This window comes from Oncorhynchus mykiss, chromosome 32 (genome assembly GCF_013265735.2).
Source record: "Oncorhynchus mykiss isolate Arlee chromosome 32, USDA_OmykA_1.1, whole genome shotgun sequence".
Taxonomy (NCBI): domain Eukaryota; kingdom Metazoa; phylum Chordata; class Actinopteri; order Salmoniformes; family Salmonidae; genus Oncorhynchus; species Oncorhynchus mykiss.
In genome coordinates this window covers 17576734-17594728 of record NC_050572.1, presented here as the reverse complement: position 1 = coordinate 17594728, position 17995 = coordinate 17576734, and the positions used below count along the sequence as shown (strand labels likewise).

General features: G+C 44.4%; 1 protein-coding gene across 5 annotated transcripts in view; it reads left to right on the top strand.

Annotated features, from left to right (window-relative positions):
* elmo1 (engulfment and cell motility 1 (ced-12 homolog, C. elegans)) overlaps positions 1-17995 on the top strand; it is a 208890-nt gene that overhangs the window by 63877 nt on the left and 127018 nt on the right. For all 5 annotated transcript variants that reach the window (XM_036970712.1, XM_036970710.1, XM_036970716.1 and 2 more), the window contains exons 2-5: positions 12704-12847; positions 16962-17002; positions 17420-17492; positions 17653-17703. In XM_036970712.1, coding sequence (XP_036826607.1) covers positions 12770-12847; positions 16962-17002; positions 17420-17492; positions 17653-17703 — 243 coding nt within the window. In that variant the 5' untranslated portion in view covers positions 12704-12769. The remainder of the gene's footprint in view (positions 1-12703; positions 12848-16961; positions 17003-17419; positions 17493-17652; positions 17704-17995) is intronic.

Genomic DNA, 17995 nt, shown 5'->3' with positions numbered 1-17995 from the left:
TTAGGCTCTTTTGAAATCCATACAGGATGCCAGTGCCCTCTGGTCACACCTGAGAAATCCCCTCCCTGCCTTTAGGAAAGTTGAAGAGGATTCATTTTCTAAAGTAAAAAAAAGAAAAGTGAGAAAAAAGTCAAGCATGTGTTGTTCTCAGCCATTGAGTGTGATTGACTGTGGCTGCGTGGGTTGGTGTAGCTGATGTTGTTTGTTCGTGAGATGTGTGTTGGTGAGTTGTAATACTGTAGAAAATTACAATATTACATCTGGGCTTCTGCATTAAGACACATTGATCACAAACTGTCATACATCCTATTTTTGATCATGATTTATAGATTATGTAGGCTCAGGCTGTGGGAACTGTGAAACGTGCTGGATCAGGCTTCGTCGCTCTTCATTCTCAGGGGGTGTTCAAAATGGCAACCTATTCCCTTTATACTATTTTCGATTAGGGTGCCGTTCGGGATGTACCTTCAGTGCCAATAGGAGGTGAAGCTTAGGGCTTTTTTTTTTTAGATCATGTTCTCTCTCTCTCAAAATTCAAAGGGGCTTTATTGGCATGGGAAACTTGTTAACATTGCCAAAGCAAGTATGGAGCTCTGTGGTCATACATTTGACAGGAGGTTAGGACGTGCAGCTCAGTCTCCACCTCATTTTGTGGGCAGTGTGCACCAAGCCTGCATTCTCTCGAGCCAGGTCTGCCTATAGCGGCCTCTCTCAGTAGCAAGGCTATGCTCACTGAGTCTGTACATAGTCAGACTCAGGCCCTTCTTGCCTTGTCTCTTAGATTGTTCATTGCCTTGTGGAAGTTACCGGTGGTGTTGTTTTGGCTGAGGTAGGTGAAATTCTTTGTGCTCTAGGGAAACTGTTTCTTGATAGAATATCTATTTATTTTCTTGGCTTCTGGACCTTTTTTGGAACACCATTTTTTCTTACTAAGATTCACTGACACAGTCTGTGCAGAAGGTATAGGTGCTGCTGTGGGCCCTTCTTGGTTGGGATCAGAAACAGTAGATCATCTGCAAACAGTAGACATTTGATTTCCAAGTCCAGTAGGGTGAGGCCGGGTGCTGCAGACAGTTCAAGTGCCCTCGCCAAGTCATTGACACACAGTGCATTCAGAAAGTATTCAGACCCCTTGACTTTTTCCAGATGTTATGTTACAGCCTTATTCTAAAATAATACCCGATAATGACAAAGTGAAAATAGGTTTTAGAAGTTTTTGCAAATGCAAAAAATAAAAAAAACATCTGAAATGTCTTATTTACATAAGTATTCAGACCCTTTGCTATGAGACTCGAAATTGATTTAAGGCACATCCTGTTTCCATTGATCATCCTTGAGGTGTTTCAATAACTTGATTGGAGTCCACCTGTGGTAAATTCAATTGATTGGACATTATTTGTAAAGGTGCACACCTGTGTAGATAAGGTACCACAGTTGACAGTACATGTCAGATCAAAAACCAAGCCATGAGGTTGAAGGAATTATCCTTAGAGCTCCGAGACAGGATTGTGTCGAGGCACAGATCTGGGGAAGTTTACCAAAACATCCCCAAGAACACAGTGGCCTCCATCATTCTTAAATGGAAGAAGCTTGGAACCACCAAGACTCTTCCTTGAGTGGTCCGCCTGACCAAACTGAGCAATCGGGGGAGAAGGGCCTTGGTCAGGGAGGTGTCCAAGAACACGATGGTCACTTTGACAGAGCTCTAGAGATCCTCTGTGGAGATGTGAGAACATTCTCTGCAGCACTCCACCAATCAGGCCAGGTGGAAGCCAATCCTCAGTAAAAGGGGGAAAAGAGGATGCCTAGTCAGTTGTACAACTGAATGCCTTCAACTGAAATGTGTCTTCCGCATTTAACCCAACCCCTCTGAATCAGAGAGGTGTGGGGGGGCTGCCTTAATCGATATCCATGTCTTCAGCGCCCGGGGAACAGTGGGTTAACTGCCTTGCTCATGGGCAGAATGACAGATTTTTACCTTGTCAGCTCGGGGATTCGATCGAGCAACCTTTCTGTTACTGGCCCAACACTCTAACCACTAGGCTACAAAAGCACATGACATCCTGCTTGGAGTTTTCCAAAGGGCACCTAAAGAACTTTGACCTTGAGAAACAAAATTCTCTGGTCTGTTGAAACCTTGACCTGAATGCAAAGCGTCACATCTGGAGGAAACCTGGCACCATCCTTACGGTGAAGCATGGTGGTGGCAGCATCATGCTGTGGAGGTGTTTTTCTTCAGCAGGGACTGGGAGACTAGTCAGGATTGAGGGAAAGATGAACGAAGCAAAGTACAGAGAGATCCTTTATGACAATCTGCTCCAGATTGCTCAGGATCTCAGATTGGGGTGAAGGTTCACCTTCCAACAGGACAACTGCCAGGTCGCAGTTGTAAATTAGAACTTGTTCTCAACTAGCCTACCTGGTAAAATAAAGGGGAATATATATATATATATAATTAAATATTTTAACTGACCCTAAGCGCACAGCCAAGACAACGCAGGAGTGGCTTTGAGACAAGTCCTTGAGTGGCCAAGCAGGAGCCTGGACCAACCCAATCAAACATCTCTGGAGAGACATGAAAACAGCTGTGCAGCGATGCTCTCCATCCAACCTGACGGAACTTGAGAGGATCTGCAGAGAATAATGGGAGAAACTCCCCAAATACTGGTGTGCCAAACTTGTAGCTTTACCCAAGGGGACTCAAGGCTGTAATCACTGTCAAAGATGCTTCAACAAAGTACCGAGTAAAGGGTCTGAATACTTATTTCAGTTTTTATTTTATTTTATACATTTGCAAAAATGTCTATAAAAGCTGTCTTTTCTTTCTCATTATGGAGTATTGTGTGTACATTGATGAGATTAAACTTTTTATTACATTTTAGAATAAGGCTGTAACATAACAAAATGTGGAAAATGTCAAGGGGTTTGAGTACTTTCCAAATGCACTGTATACACTGAACAGAAATATAAACACAACATAAAGTGTTGGTCCCATGTCTGATAAGCTGCAATAAAATTTCCCAGAAATGCTCCATACTCACAGAAAGCTTATTTCTCTCATTCTGTGCACAATTTCTTGTTCACCAACAGGGATGTAAAATTTCTCCTTTGCCAAGATAATCCATCCACCTGACAGGTGTGGTATATCATGGTACAGGTGCACCTTGTGCTGGAGACAATAAAATGCTACTCTGAAATGTGCAGTTTTATCACACAACACAATACCACAGATGTCTCAGGTTTTGAGTGAGCATGCAATTGGCATGCTGACTGCTGGAATGTCCACCAGAGCTTTTGCCAGATAATTTAATGTTAATTTCTCTACCATTTCTCTCCATCGTAGTTTTAGATCATTTGGCAGTACGTCCAACCGGCCCCACGACCGCAGACCACGTGTAACCATGCCAACCTAGGACCTCCGTATCTGGCTTTTTCACCTGCGGGATTGTCTGAGACCAGCCACCCTGGCAGTTGATGAAACTATGGGATTGCACAACTGAGGAATTTCTGCACAAACTGTCAGAAACCGTCTCAGGGAAGCTCATCTGTGTGCTCGTCATCCTCACCAGGGTCTAGACATATCTGCAGTTCGGAGTCGTAACCATGCTCACCTTCCATGTCCACCTGCATGCTGGAGAAGTCTGCTCTTCACAGATTAAACTGTACCGGTTTCAACTGTACTGGGCAGTACGGCGTCATGTGGGTGAGCGGTTTGCTGATGTCAACGTTGTGAACAGAGTTTTCCATGGTGGGGTTATGATGTGGGAAGGCATAAGCTTCGGACAACAAACACCATTGCATTTTATCGATGGCAATTTGAATGCACAGCGATAACGTGACGAGATACTGAGGCCCAATGTTGTGCCATTCATTCACCACCAACACGATAATGCACAGCCCCATGTCGCAAGGATCTGTTCACAATTACTGGAAGCTGAAAATATCCCAGTTCTTCTATGGCCTTGATACTCACCAGACATATCACCCATTTGAGCAAGTTTGGGATGCTCTGGATCGACGTGTGAGACCGCGTGTTCCAGTTCCCACCAATATCCAGCAACTTCGCACAGCTATTGAAGAGGAGTGGGACAACATTCCACAGGCCACAATCAACAGGCTGATTAACTCTATACGAAGGAGATGTCACACTGCATAAGGCAAATGGTGGTCACCGGATACTGACTGGTTTTTTGATCCACGCCCCTAATTTTTTTTAAAGATATCTGTGACCAACAGATGTATATCTGTATTCCCAGTCATGTGGCCTAATTTATTTATTTATTTAAATTGACTGATTTCCTTCAATTAACTGTGACTCATTAAAATCCTTAAAATTGTTGCATGTTGCTTTTATATATTTATTCAGTGCCTTATAGTGTATATGTTGAAGCTGCATCCCTGTCTCACTCCACAGCTCTGAGGAAACACCCCCCAACACCACTTTCCATCAGTTTATATAGCAGACCCTTGTGCCAAATTGTATCTAAAGCTTTTTTGAAATCAACAAAGCATGAGCAGACTACGCGACTGTCTTGGTGTGCTTGGACCATGTTAGTTTGTTGGTGATGTGGATACCAAGGAACTTGGAGGTCTCAAACGGCTCCACTACAGCCCCGTCAATGAGAATTGGGGCGTGCTCGGTCCTCCTTTTTCCTGTAGTCCACAATCAACTCCTTTTGTCTTGATCACGTTGAGGAAGGCTTCTTAACAGCCTTACCCCCAAGCCAAAAGACTCCTGAACATATAATCAGATGGCTACCCAGACTCTTTGCATTGCCCCCCCCCCCCCCCCCCATTTCTACGTAGCTGCTACTCTGTTATTATCTATGCATAGTCACTTTAATAAATCTACCTATAAGTACATTTTACCTCAATTACCTCGACACCAGTGCCCCCGCACATTGTCTCTGTACATAGCCTCGCTATTGTTATTTTACTGCTGCTCTTTAATTATTTGCTACTTTTCCCTCTTACTTTTTTTTAGGTATTTTCTGCATCGTTGGTTATGGGCTAGTAAGTAAGCATTTCACTGTTGTATTCGGTGCATGTGACAAATAAAATTAGATTTTGATTCAATTTTTGTTTTTCAATATGGGTGTACAGGTTCACTCCTCTTTCCTTTCTCTTTTCTCTCTTGTCCTCCCTCCCTCCCCTCTCTCTTCCACTTTCTATCGGCTTCCTTCCTCTCTGCAGAGGACAAGACTTCTTATGTTTCCTCATAAATATTTGAGCAGAAACCCGACACTTTCTGCTGTCCAACAAATCAAATCCTTCTCTCTCTTTACCGCCTCCTTTGTTGATGCCTTTGTTCTCCCAGTTGTGACCTTCTGGCGTGAGATTGATTTTCAGGTCCTTGAGGTGATTTGTGATTTTTGGGGGGGTGCAATTTCACTCTTTCCGAGTCCATAATAACCCAGTGGAGTAACGGGTCACTTTAGTGGTGTGACCTCCTTGCTGCAAGTGTCTCTCAGATTACATTTCTATCCCTAATGTTTTCTATAAAGACAGGGAGAGAGAGACTTGCCCTCTCGTGTCTCTGTAGTTATCCTCTCTGGCAGAGCTGTTTTGTATGGTCTACATATTACCGAGGCTTAAGGACATGATCACCTTTCACAACCGTTTGCTCTATAACAATCCACAATTTGCATTGTAAAGTGGAGAAAAATAAAACTACCTCCTCCAGGGTAACACATACACACATAGTGAATCTTGATTGGCTTACTGCTGTGTAGCCCAGTGCAGCCTATAAGTTAACCCAGAGCAGAATTCCAGTGTTCCTGGCAGCCCTGACTACCCCTCTCCTCTACCAAGAATCCCCTCCACTAGAGTTACTGTTTACCATATCCCTCTGTGATGAGAGAGGAAGGATGATGGGGTCCTGCATCCCAGATGGCACCCTATTCCCTATATAGTTCACTACTTTTGACCAGAGCTCACACATGCAAATGCACAAACACTCGCTTGCGCACGAAAACACACAGTTTATCTTGCTTTGCTGCTTCTTTGATTTCTGTATATCTATAGATGAACACATCACTCCCACGAAGGCTCTAGTATTCTGTATATCTATAGATGAACACATCACTCCCACGAAGGCTCTAGTATTCTGTATATCTATAGATGAACACATCACTCCCACGAAGGCTCTAGTATTCTGTATATCTATAGATGAACACATCACTCCCACGAAGGCTCTAGTATTCTGTATATCTATAGATGAACACATCACTCCAACGAAGGCTCTAGTATTCTGTATATCTATAGATGAACACATCACTCCCACGAAGGCTCTAGTATTCTGTATATCTATAGATGAACACATCACTCCCACGAAGACGCTTTGATTTCTGTATATCTATAAATAAACACATCACTTCCACGAAGGCTCTAGTTTCCTGTATATAAATAAACACATCACTCCAATGAAGGCTCTAGTGATGTTTTCTGTAAATCTATAAATAAACATCACTCCCACGAAGGCTCTAGTTTTCTGTATATCTATAAATAAACACATCACTCCCACGAAGGCTCTAGTTTTCTGCCTGTATGTGAAAACGGTCATCTTATAACACTAAAGGCAGTGTTGATGCATCATTCTGTTTACAAAGGGAAGGCACTATTGCTTCGGTGCGCGTCCTCCTGAAGATGAGTTTTGGTGTGCGTGCGCGCGCATCCTCCTGAAGATGAGTTGTGGTGTGCGTGCGTGTCGCTATGCTCCTATACCCAAAGTGAAAAGGGCAGCTTGTGCTCATCAAGACAATGCTCTTCTATTTTTGCCTCCTGTGTTCTGTCTTTCTCTCTCCGCCTCCCTCCCTTTCCTCTTTCCTAGAACAGAGGACAAAACACAATTTTCTCTGAATGAGCCTAAAGAAGGGAGAGGCATGAACGGACAGAGAGAGCGAGAGAGAGAGTGTGTTTTTAGTGAGGAGCCTGGTTTCATCAACACAATACGGACAGCTGCAGGTCTGGAAGGACTCACACACACACTGAAGGCAAAGTTCCTCAAAGTTCTCATTATACATACACTCCAATGTTTAAACCGAGTCCAAAATGTCCCTTATTTTAATATCGCAAAAAAATAATGCTTTTGGTTTTTATGAATTTTGGGAAGTTCATGTCACAACAAAGAAAAGGTGACTGTGTGACACACCCTGGATGGAAATAAAGATGCAGCTAGCTAGTGTCTACTGAAGTCATGGCTCCCATGGCAACAGGCCCTGAACAAGGGCTGTGCTTATTTATTTTGGGGTGAGTCACTCAGTCACACAACACCACACCAGACCAGCCAGATGACATGACTACTGTCTTAAGAATAAACAGTGCATGGGGAGCGAGAGACACAAAGGCTACATACATTGGCAGTGTCTGAAATGGCACCCTATTCTCTAGTGCAGCCATCGAGATGTGTTCTTTGCTTGCGTCCCAAATGACACCCTATTCCCTTTATAGTGCATTACATTAGACCAGAGCCCCGGGACCCTTTTCACTATATAGTACACTACTTTTGACCAGAGCTCTATACTGGACCCTGGTCTAAAGTAGTGCACCTCATAGGGAATAGAGTGGTATTTGGGACGCCACCCTTGAGTCGACCCTGAGACTGGATCCATGTATTATGAAAGAGGATTAAATATGTAAAGGAGCTTCTCATCCAGGAGTGAAGATGGTCCAAGCCATCAAGATCCAGACAGAAGTCCTGAATAATACATGGTGTTGCTTTGCTGTTTTTTTTGTATATCTACAGTGTCTGTACCCCAAATGGCTCCCTAGTAGTGTGTGATCTATATAGTGCACTACTTCTGACCAGGACCAATGGATTGGGGGCCAAAAGTAGTGCAATGCCACTGCTTTTACTATAAGTGAATTATGTCTATAAGAAATCTAACATGTGTCAAATAAATTATATCCAGCTCAGGACTCCAGCTATGCATTTAGTTATCTAAGTGGCTAGATGTCAAGTTCAAGCTTCTTGGTTACAGCAGAGACATTCAATCCCCTCCTCGATCAAGATCCTTGTTGCCTAAATTGTTTTGAGCAACAACAAAAAATACATATATATATAATTGTATGTTTTATTTTATGAAACATAAAACAATTTTCATTAAATTATATATATAATTTTGTTTTATTTTGTCTTTTTTTGTTGTTGTACAAATATATACAGTTAAAGTCGGAAGTTTACATACCTCTTAGCCAAATATATTTAAACTCCTTTTTTTCACAATTTCTGACATTTAATCAGAGTAAAAATTCTCTGTCTTAGGTCAGTTAGGATCACCACTAGAGAGAATGATTTAGTTCAGCTTTTATTTCTTTCATCCCATTCCCAGTGGGTCAGAAGTTTACATACACTCAATTAGTATTTGGTAGCATTGCCTTTAATTTTTTAAACTTGTTTCAAAACGTTTCGAGGAGCCTTCCACAAGCTTCCCACAATAAGTTGGGTGAATTTTGGCCCATTCCTCCTGACAGAGCTGGTGTAACTGAGTCAGTTTGTAGGTCTCCTTGCTCGCACACGCTTTTTCAGTTCTGCCCACAAATTTTCTATAGGATTGAGTTCAGGGCTTTGTGATGGCCGCTCCAATACCTTGACTTTGTTGTCGTTAAGCCATCGTTAAGCCTTGAAATGCATCCACAGGTACACCTCCAATTGACTCAAATGATGTCAATTAGCCTGTCAGAAGCTTCTAAAGCCATGACATAATTTACTTGACTTTTGCAAAGTGTTTAAAGGCACAGTCAACTAAGTTTACGTAAACTTCTGACCCACTGGAATTGTGGTACAGTGAATTATAAGTGAAATAATCTGTCTGTAAACAATTGTTGGAAAAATTACTTGTGTCATGCACAAAGTAGATGTCCTTACCGACTTGCCAAAACTATAGTTTGTTAACAAGAAATTTGTGGAGTGGTTGAAAAACGAGTTTTAATGACTCCAACCTAAGTGTATGTAAACTTCAGACTTCAACTGTATATATTTAAACTATTCAGACCCATTCCATTTGTCCAAATTGTGTTGCGTTATAGACTTATTAAAAAAAATGTAATCGTGTTAAAAATAAAAAACTGATACCTTATTACATAAGTATTCAGACCCTTTGCTATGAGACTCGAAATTAAGCTCAGGTGCATCCTATTTCCATTGATCATCCTTAAGATATTTCTACAACTTGATTGGAGTCCAATCGATTGATTGTACATGATTTGGAAAGGCACACACCTGTCTATATAAAGTTCCACAGTTGACAGTGCATATCAGAGCAAAAACCAAGCCATGAGGTCGAAGGAATTGTCCGTAGAGCTCAGAGACAGGATTGTGTCAGCACAGATATAGGGAAGGGTACCAAAAAATGTCTGCAGAATTGAAGGTCCCCAAGAACACAGTGCCCTCCATCATTCTTAAATGGAAGAAGTTTGTATCCACCAAGACTTTTCCTTGAGCTGGCTGAACTGAGCATTCGGGGAGAAGTGCCTTGGTCAGACAGGTGACCACGATTCTGATGTTTCCTCTGACAGAGCTTCAGAGCTTCTCCGTTGAGATGGGAGAACCTCCTAGAAGGACAACCATCTCTGCAGCACTCCACCAGTTAGGCCTTTATGGTAGATGGAAACCACTCCTCAGTAAAAGATGGAATGGAGAAAAGTACAGCGACAACAGAACAACGACCCTAAGCGCACAGCCAAGACAACACAGGAATGGCTTCGGGACAATTCTCAATGTCCTTGAGTGGCCCAGCCAGAGCCCAAACTTGAACCCGATCATCTCTGGAGAGACCTAAAAATAGCTGTGCAGCGATGCTCCCCATCCAAACTGACATAACTTGAAAGTATCTCCTGAGAAGAATGGGAGAAACTCCCCAAATAAAGGTGTGCCAAGCTTGCAGCATCATACCCAAGAAGACTCAAGGCTGTAATCGCTGTCAAAGGTGCTTCAACAAAGTACTGAGTAAAGGGTCTGGATACTTATGTAAATGTGATATTTTCATTATCATTTTTTTGTCATTATGGGGTAATGTTTGTAGGTTTATGAGGGAAAACAATAATCTAATCAATTTTAATATGAGGCTGTAACGTAAAAAAATGTGGATTTTGTTTGTTGTATATACAGTATAAGTACCAGTCAAAAGTTTGGACACACCTACTCATTCAAGGGTTTTTCTTTACTTTTACTATTTGTATACATTGTAGAATAATAGTGAAGACATCAAAACTATGAAATAACACATTGAATCATGTAGTAACCCCAGAAAATGTTAAACAAATCAAAAAATATGTTATATTTGAGATTCTTCAAAGTAGCCACCCTTTGCGTTGATGACAGCTTTGCACACTCTTGGCATTCTCTCAACCAGCTTCATGAGGTAGTCACCTGGAATGCATTTCAATTAACAGGTCCGCCTTGTTAGTAGTGAATTTGTGGAATTTCTTTCCTTAATGCCTTTTAGCCAATCAGTTGTTTTGAGAAGGTAGGGTTGGTATACAGAAGATAGCCCTATTTGGTAAAAGATTAAGTCATATTATGGCAAGAACAACTCAAATAAGCAAAGAGAAATGACAGTCCATTACATTTAAGACATGAAGGTCAGTCAATCTGGAGAATTTCAAGAACTTTGAAAGTGTCTTCAAGTGCAGTCGCAAAAACTATCAAGCACCATGATGAAACTGGCTCTCATGATGACCACAACAGGAAAGGAAGACCCAGAGTTACCTCTGCCGCAGAGGATAAGTTCAAACCAGCCTCAGAAATTGCAGCCCAAATAAATGCTTCATGGTGTTCAAGTAACAGACACACCTCAACATCAAATGTTCAGAGGAGACTGTGTGAATCAGGCTTTCATGCTCGTATTGCTGTGAAGAAACCACTGCTAAAGGACATCAATAATAAGAAGAGACTTGCTTGGGTCAAGAAACACGAGCAGTGGACATTACACCAGTGGAAATCTGTCCTTTGGTCTGATAAGTCCAAATTTGAGATTTTTGGTTCCAACCGCTGTGTCTTTGTGAAATGTAGAGTAGGTGAAGAGATGATCTCCGCATGTGTGGTTCCCACCATGAAGCATGGAGGAGGAGGTGTGATGGTTTGGCATTGCTTTGCTGGAAACACTGTCAGTGATTTATTTAGAATTGGAAGCACACTTAACCAGCATGGCTGCCACAGCATTCTGCAGCGTTACGCCATCTTATCTGGTTTGCGCTTAGTGGGACCATCATTCGTTTTTTAACATGACAATGACCCAACACACCTCCAGGCTGTTTACAGGCTATTTGACAAAGGAGAGTGATGACCTGGCCTCCACAATCACCTGACCTCAACCCAATTGAAATGGTTTGGGATAAGTTGGACCGCTGAGTGAAGGAAAAGCAGCCAACAAGTGCTCAGCATATGTGGGAACTCCTTCAAGACAGTTGGAAAAGCATTCCATGTGAAGCTGGTTGAGAGAATGCGAAGAGTGTGCGAAGTTGTCATCAAGTTAAAAGGTGGCTACTTTGTAGAATCTAAAATCTAAATATATTTTGATTTGTTGAAAAATAAATGGGTTACTACTTTATTCCATATGTGTTATTTCATAGTTTTGATGTCTCACTATTATTCTACAATGTAGAAAATAGTCAAAATAAAGAAAAACACTTGAATGAGTAGGTGTGGACAAACCTTTGACTGGTAATGTATATAATTGTTTTATATAATAAAAAATAATAATAGCGCCACTTGCTAGCTAATACTGTATATCCCTGTATGGTACAGAAATGGTACGACTGTATGAAAATCTGAAAATCTGGATACCGCCCAACACTAGGAAGTGCTGCCTGCCTCAGAAGTCTGTCCGGTCCTCTGGACTTCTCTGAGTGGAGACAGCAGCTTAACCAGTCTTGTCTTAGAAAGCCAGGGAAGATATAATTCTCTCTCTCTCTCTCTCTCTCTCCCCCCCTTTCTCTCTCCCTCTCTCTCTCTCCCCCTTTCTCTCTCTCTCCCCCTCTCTCTCTCTCTCTATGTGTCTGTCTGCGAGGTGTATATGTGGAATTGTATGTCCTTGCCTGCTAATGCTCCTCAAGCCTGTAACACCTCTGATGCTGCCTGCCATGTATGTCACACCGCTGCTCTCATCACCAAGAGCCAAGCACGACACACAACCTGGCCACTGGAGATAAGCTGCTGAGGCTGGGTTCAGTAGCAACACCTGCTGAGGTTGGGTTCAGGAGCAACAACTGCTGAGGTTGTGTTCATTAGCCACACCTGCTGAGGTTGGGTTCATTAGCCACACCTGCTGAGGTTGGGTTCAGTAGCAACAACTGCTGAGGTTGGGTTCATGAGCAACAACTGCTGAGGTTGGGTACAGTAGCAACAACTGCTGAGGTTGGGTTCAGTAGCAACACCTGCTGAGGTTGGGTTCAGGAGCAACACCTGCTGAGGTTGGGTTCAGTAGCAACACCTGCTGAGGTTGGGTTCAGGAGCAACACCTGCTGAGGTTGGGTTCAGTAGCAACACCTGCTGAGGTTGGGTTCAGGAGCAACACCTGCTGAGGTTGGGTTCAGGAGCAACACCTGCTGAGGTTGGGTTCAGGAGCAACCCCTGCTGAGGTTGGGTTCAGGAGCAACACCTGCTGAGGTTGTTATGAATTCTATTCTAATCTATTGTAGTCTGTTCTACTCTATGCTGTCCATTCACTAACATGACCTCCTCTGTCTGTTTCTCTCCCTCCAGGTTTGGATGAGAGCTCTTCAGCAGTGAGACAGTGAGAGGCACCTCCACACCCCCTCCACCGCCATCATGCCACCGCCCTCCGATATCGTCAAGGTGGCCATCGAGTGGCCGGGGGCCTTCCCAAAGCTCATGGAGATAGACCAGGTCAGTGCCCGATGAAAAAGAGGGGCCAATTTCCCAATAAGCTGCCCAGTACTACTTTCACCTATTGTCTCAAAACCATTGGTGACAATCCTACGCATTGCTAGTCCTTTGCCTGACTCAGATTAGTGCAGACGTCAGTTGCACTCATAGAGCCTAGTTTTCCGGACCTAGATTCTCAATTGAGCATGCTTTTTAGTCCAGGACAAGGCTTAATAATGTTATGTTATAATTAAGCAATAAGGCAGGAGGGGGTGTGGTATATGGCCAATATACCACGGCTAAGGGCTATTCTTATCCAAAACACAATGTGGAGTGCCTGGATACAGCCGTTAGCTGTGGTATATTGGCCATATACCACAAACCCCAGAGCTTTATTGCTATTATAAACTGGTTACCAACGTAATTAGAGCAGTACAAATACATGAATGCACTCCTGCCGTCAATGGCTCTCAGTGGTTAGGAAGATGAAGAATTCACCTAGTGTGCATCCCAAATGGTACTCTATTCCCTTTATTGTGCACGACATTTGACCAGGACTCATAGGGTGCCATTTGGGATGCAACCATCAAGGTAATGCAGAAATCAGTCAGGATCAGGGTTTGTCACCTCTATTTCACCTCTATCTCCTACTGTACCCCTGAGCTAGTAGTTTACCCTGGGTGGCTGCAACACAGCACAGTAATCCTTTGTTGTGGATTATAATGTACACATCCACTGATGTAAAGGGCAATGTACACAAGGTGTCCTGTCACACGTTCGATGTGAAATGTGAGACACCTATAGCACAAATTACACCTCTAGGTATATCATCTCTGTAAATGTAATTGTTACTCTGTTACTGACAATGTACACTGTCATGGAGTTAGGTGCTACTGAGAGATGCATGCATTTTCAGCCAAGCTGTTTTAACTGTGAAAACATGCCCACACTTCTTTCTCTTCCTCCCTCTCTCGACTCTCCTCCCTCCCCTCTCCTCCCTCTTTCTCTCCTCTGTGTGGCCTCTGTTTGCAGCCTAGGCCCTGCAGAATATTCCTGCCTGCCTCTATTGCTGACTGAGTCACCCAATGAATGTGTTAAAGCAGCCAGCTCAGTGCTCTGGAGCCCATTGAGACGAGCAGCCAGCTCAGTGCTCTGGAGCCCATTGAGACGAGCAGCCAGCTCACTGCTCTGGAGCTTATTGAGACTAGCAGCCAGCTCAGTGCTCTGGAGCCCATTGAGACTAGCAGCCAGCTCAGTGCTCTGGAGCCCATTGAGACTAGCAGCGAGCTCAGTGCTCTGGAGCTCATTGAGACTAGAGCCTCTACAGAGTGAGCTGCTGCCTCTCTATCACATAGCAACACTGTGTGTGTGTGTGTGTAACTCTGCTGCTCTACCCAAACATTTGTTTTTTAGTGTCTGAGAATTGATCTGTGTACAGCACATGCTAAAGAGAGAGAAATAGCTACTGTAGCTCTGAGAGGCTGGTGAGGATGCTCTAGACAGGGAGAGAGAGGGTGGAGGTAGAGATAGAGGGGGGTGATAGCAAGACCGATAGAGAGTGGGGAGGTAGAGAGAGAGGGGGGAGGTAGGGCAAGAGAGAGAGGTAGTGAGGTAGAGGGGGAGGTAGCGAGGTAAAGAGAGGGGAGAGGTAGCGAGAGAGGGGGAGGTAGGGAGGTAGAGAGAGGGAGGAGGTAGAGAGAGAGGGGGAGGTAGCGAGGTAGAGAGGGAGGAGGTAGAGAGGGAGGAGGTAGCGAGGTAGAGAGAAGGAGGAGGTAGCGAGGTAGAGAGAAAGAGGAGGTAGCGAGGTAGAGAGAAGGAGGAGGTAGCGAGAGGGAGGAGGTAGCGAGGTAGCGAGAGGGAGGAGGTAGCGAGGTAGCGAGAGGGAGGAGGTAGCGAGAGGGAGGAGGTAGCGAGAGGGAGGAGGTAGCGAGAGGGAGGAGGTAGCGAGGTAGAGAGAGGGAGGAGGTAGCGAGGGAGGAGGTAGCGAGGTAGAGAGAGGGAGGAGGTAGCGAGGTAGAGAGAGGGAGGAGGTAGAGAGAGGGAGGAGGTAGCGAGGTAGAGAGAGGCGAGGTAGAAAGAGGGAGGAGGTAGCGAGGTTGAAAGAGGGAGGAGGTAGCGAGGTTGAAAGAGGGAGGAGGTAGCGAGGTTGAAAGAGGGAGGAGGTAGCGAGGTTGAAAGAGGGAGGAGGTAGCGAGGTTGAAAGAGGGAGGAGGTAGCGAGGTTGAAAGAGGGAGGAGGTAGCGAGGTTGAAAGAGGGAGGAGGTAGCGAGGTTGAAAGAGGGAGGAGGTAGCGAGGTTGAAAGAGGGAGGAGGTAGCGAGGTTGAAAGAGGGAGGAGGTAGCGAGGTTGAAAGAGGGAGGAGGTAGCGAGGTTGAAAGAGGGAGGAGTAGCGAGGTTGAAAGAGGGAGGAGGTAGCGAGGTTGAAAGAGGGAGGAGGTAGCGAGGTTGAAAGAGGGAGGAGGTAGCGAGGTTGAAAGAGGGAGGAGGTAGCGAGGTTGAAAGAGGGAGGAGGTAGCGAGGTTGAAAGAGGGAGGAGGTAGCGAGGTTGAAAGAGGGAGGAGGTAGCGAGGTTGAAAGAGGGAGGAGGTAGCGAGGTTGAAAGAGGGAGGAGATAGAGGAAAGAGGTAGCGAGGTAGAGAGAGGAAAGAGGTAGCGAGGTAGAGAGAAGGAGAAAGTAGTGAGGTAGAGAGAAGGAGAAGGCAACGAAGTAGAGAGAGGGAGGAGGTTTGCTAGGTAGAGAGAGGGAGGAGGTAACGGGGTAGAGAGAAGGAGAAGGTAGTGAGGTAGAGAGAGGGAGGAGGTAGAGAGAAGGAGGAGGTAGCGAGGTAGAGAGAGGGAGGAGTTTAGCGAGGTAGAGAGAGGGAGGAGGTAGCGAGGTAGAGAGAGGGATGATGTAGCGAGGTAGAGCGAGGGATGATGTAGCGACGTAGAGCGAGGGAGGAGGTAGCGAGGTAGAGAGAGGGAGGAGGTAGCGAGGTAAAGAGAGGGAGGAGGTAGCGAGGTAGAGAGAAGGAGGAGGTAGCGAGAGGGAGGAGGTAGCAAGGTTGAGAGAGGTAGAGGGGTGGGGGAGGTGGAGAGGGGGGTTAGGGGAGAGAGAGAGGGAGGAGGTAGAGTGAGAGAGGGTGGGGGAGGTAGAGAGAGGGGGAGGGGGTGGGGAGAGAGGGGGAGGTAAGGAGAGAGAGGGGGGGAGGTAGAGAGAAAGAGAGGGGAGGGGGAGGTAGGGTGGGGGGGTAGAGTGAGAGGGAGGGGCTGTAGAGTGAGGGAGGGGGCAGGTAGAGGGAGGGGGAGGTAGAGCGACTGAGCGAGGGAGGAATAGAACTGCTTGAAGCCTTGGTAAGGGTACAGGAGGATAGGGAGAGAAGAGGTGTGTGTGTGTGTGTGTGTGTGTGTGTGCATGCAGTGTTACAGAGTGCCCCCTCTTCCCTGCAGTACACTCTCAGAGGAATGGGGAACACTGCAGTAGAGAGAGTTAATACTGGCTGTCACAGTCGTTCCATAACAGACAACACCACTCCCTCCCTTGTTCCCTCTGTCTGGAGAGAGACTTTATAGCTGTACACAATACCATTTTAAATATTTTATGGAACTATAATGATGTACAGATGGTTGTTGATTCAACAGCAGAACATATGAAGTGCATCCCAAACAGAACTCTATTCCCTACATCGTGCACTACTTTTGACTAGAGCTTTATAGGCCCTGGTCAAAAGTAGTCCACTATGTAGGGGAAAGGGTGCCGTTTGGAACTTAGACCTGGCTGTCCAGATCCTTAACCACTGACCACTAAAGCTGTACCACTCCACCCTGCATGATGTTATAAACATAGACTGGTCCCAGATCTGTTGTTGCCATCTTGCCAACTGGCGTGATAATGAACATAGGATTTGGAAAGACCGCACAAACAGATCTGGGACCAGGCTAGTTAAAATGTTCTCTGAAGAATCCTCTCTGGTTCTATCTGAATCTCCTTTAATGTTATATAAAGTAGTTGTTCCCGAGCAGTGCATTTCTACCATATCCTTCTCCGATAAAGTCAATGTTCCCCCACTTCCATTTGAAGTAGCTGTCCTTAAAGGTCCTTGTGTTCTAATGAGGATGAACTGTTGTTTCTGATTACTCATTCTTCTTTTCTCAGAAAAAGCCCCTCTCGGCCATTATAAAAGAAGTGTGCGAAGGGTAAGGAAATGTTTTTCTTTCTCTCGCGCTCTCTCTTTCTCTCCCTCTCTCTCTCTTTCTCTCCCTCTCTCTCTCTCTATCTCTTTCTCTCTCTCTCTCTCTATCTTTCTCTCTCTCTCTCTATCTTTCTCTCTCTCTCTCTTTCTCTCCCTCTCTCTTTCTCTCCCTCTCTCTCTCTTTCTCTCCCTCTCTCTTTCTCTCTTTCTCTCTTTCTCTTTCTCTCCCTCTCCCCCTGTCTGTCCGTCTGTCCGTCTGTCTGTCTGTCATAACCTTAATAGAAATGCTCATATTTATGCATTTCTGTGCTGCGTTTAAATAAAAAGGCTCTTGGGTCTAAGTGTTTCTCTGTCATTGAGAGATGCAGTGTTCTTTCATTTCAAAGTTCAGAAGTATTTTGTTTTACATTTTCGTTTTCAGATGGTCTTTGGGGAACCACGAAAACTTTGCTCTGCAAAATGCTGATTCCACTAATTTCTACATCACGGAAAAGGTTGGCATCTACTTTCTTGTTATCTCTGTCATATTGGACTAAACAATGGTAATAAGCATATTGATTTTAATGTTCCAACTCAACAGTAAAACTGTGTGTATTGTATAGATGTTAAGTTTGAAATCACACCTCAAAGTTGTCCCTTTTGTTGTCACCGCAGAATCGCAGTGACATAAAGAATGGTTCGATACTGCGACTAACAACATCTCCTGTAAGTTTTGGTTATATACTCATCAAGTGGTCCTAAAACATATTGGAAGAGGAAGAGTCTTTGAGCTCCAATAGTTTCATGTTATAAGGCGAAATCTTCTTTTGATATTTTTTTGACCTTTTCTCTATTTAACAGTGAAGTTGAAACTCACATTTTAGAGTAAAGGGGAATTTCAGAGTTAAGTGGAAAGACACATTTTATGGTTAAGTTAAATGACTCATTCAACTTACACAACCATTCGGCCATCCTGCCTTCCTGTTCGTAACATGAAGATTTAGTTAGATACTGAGCA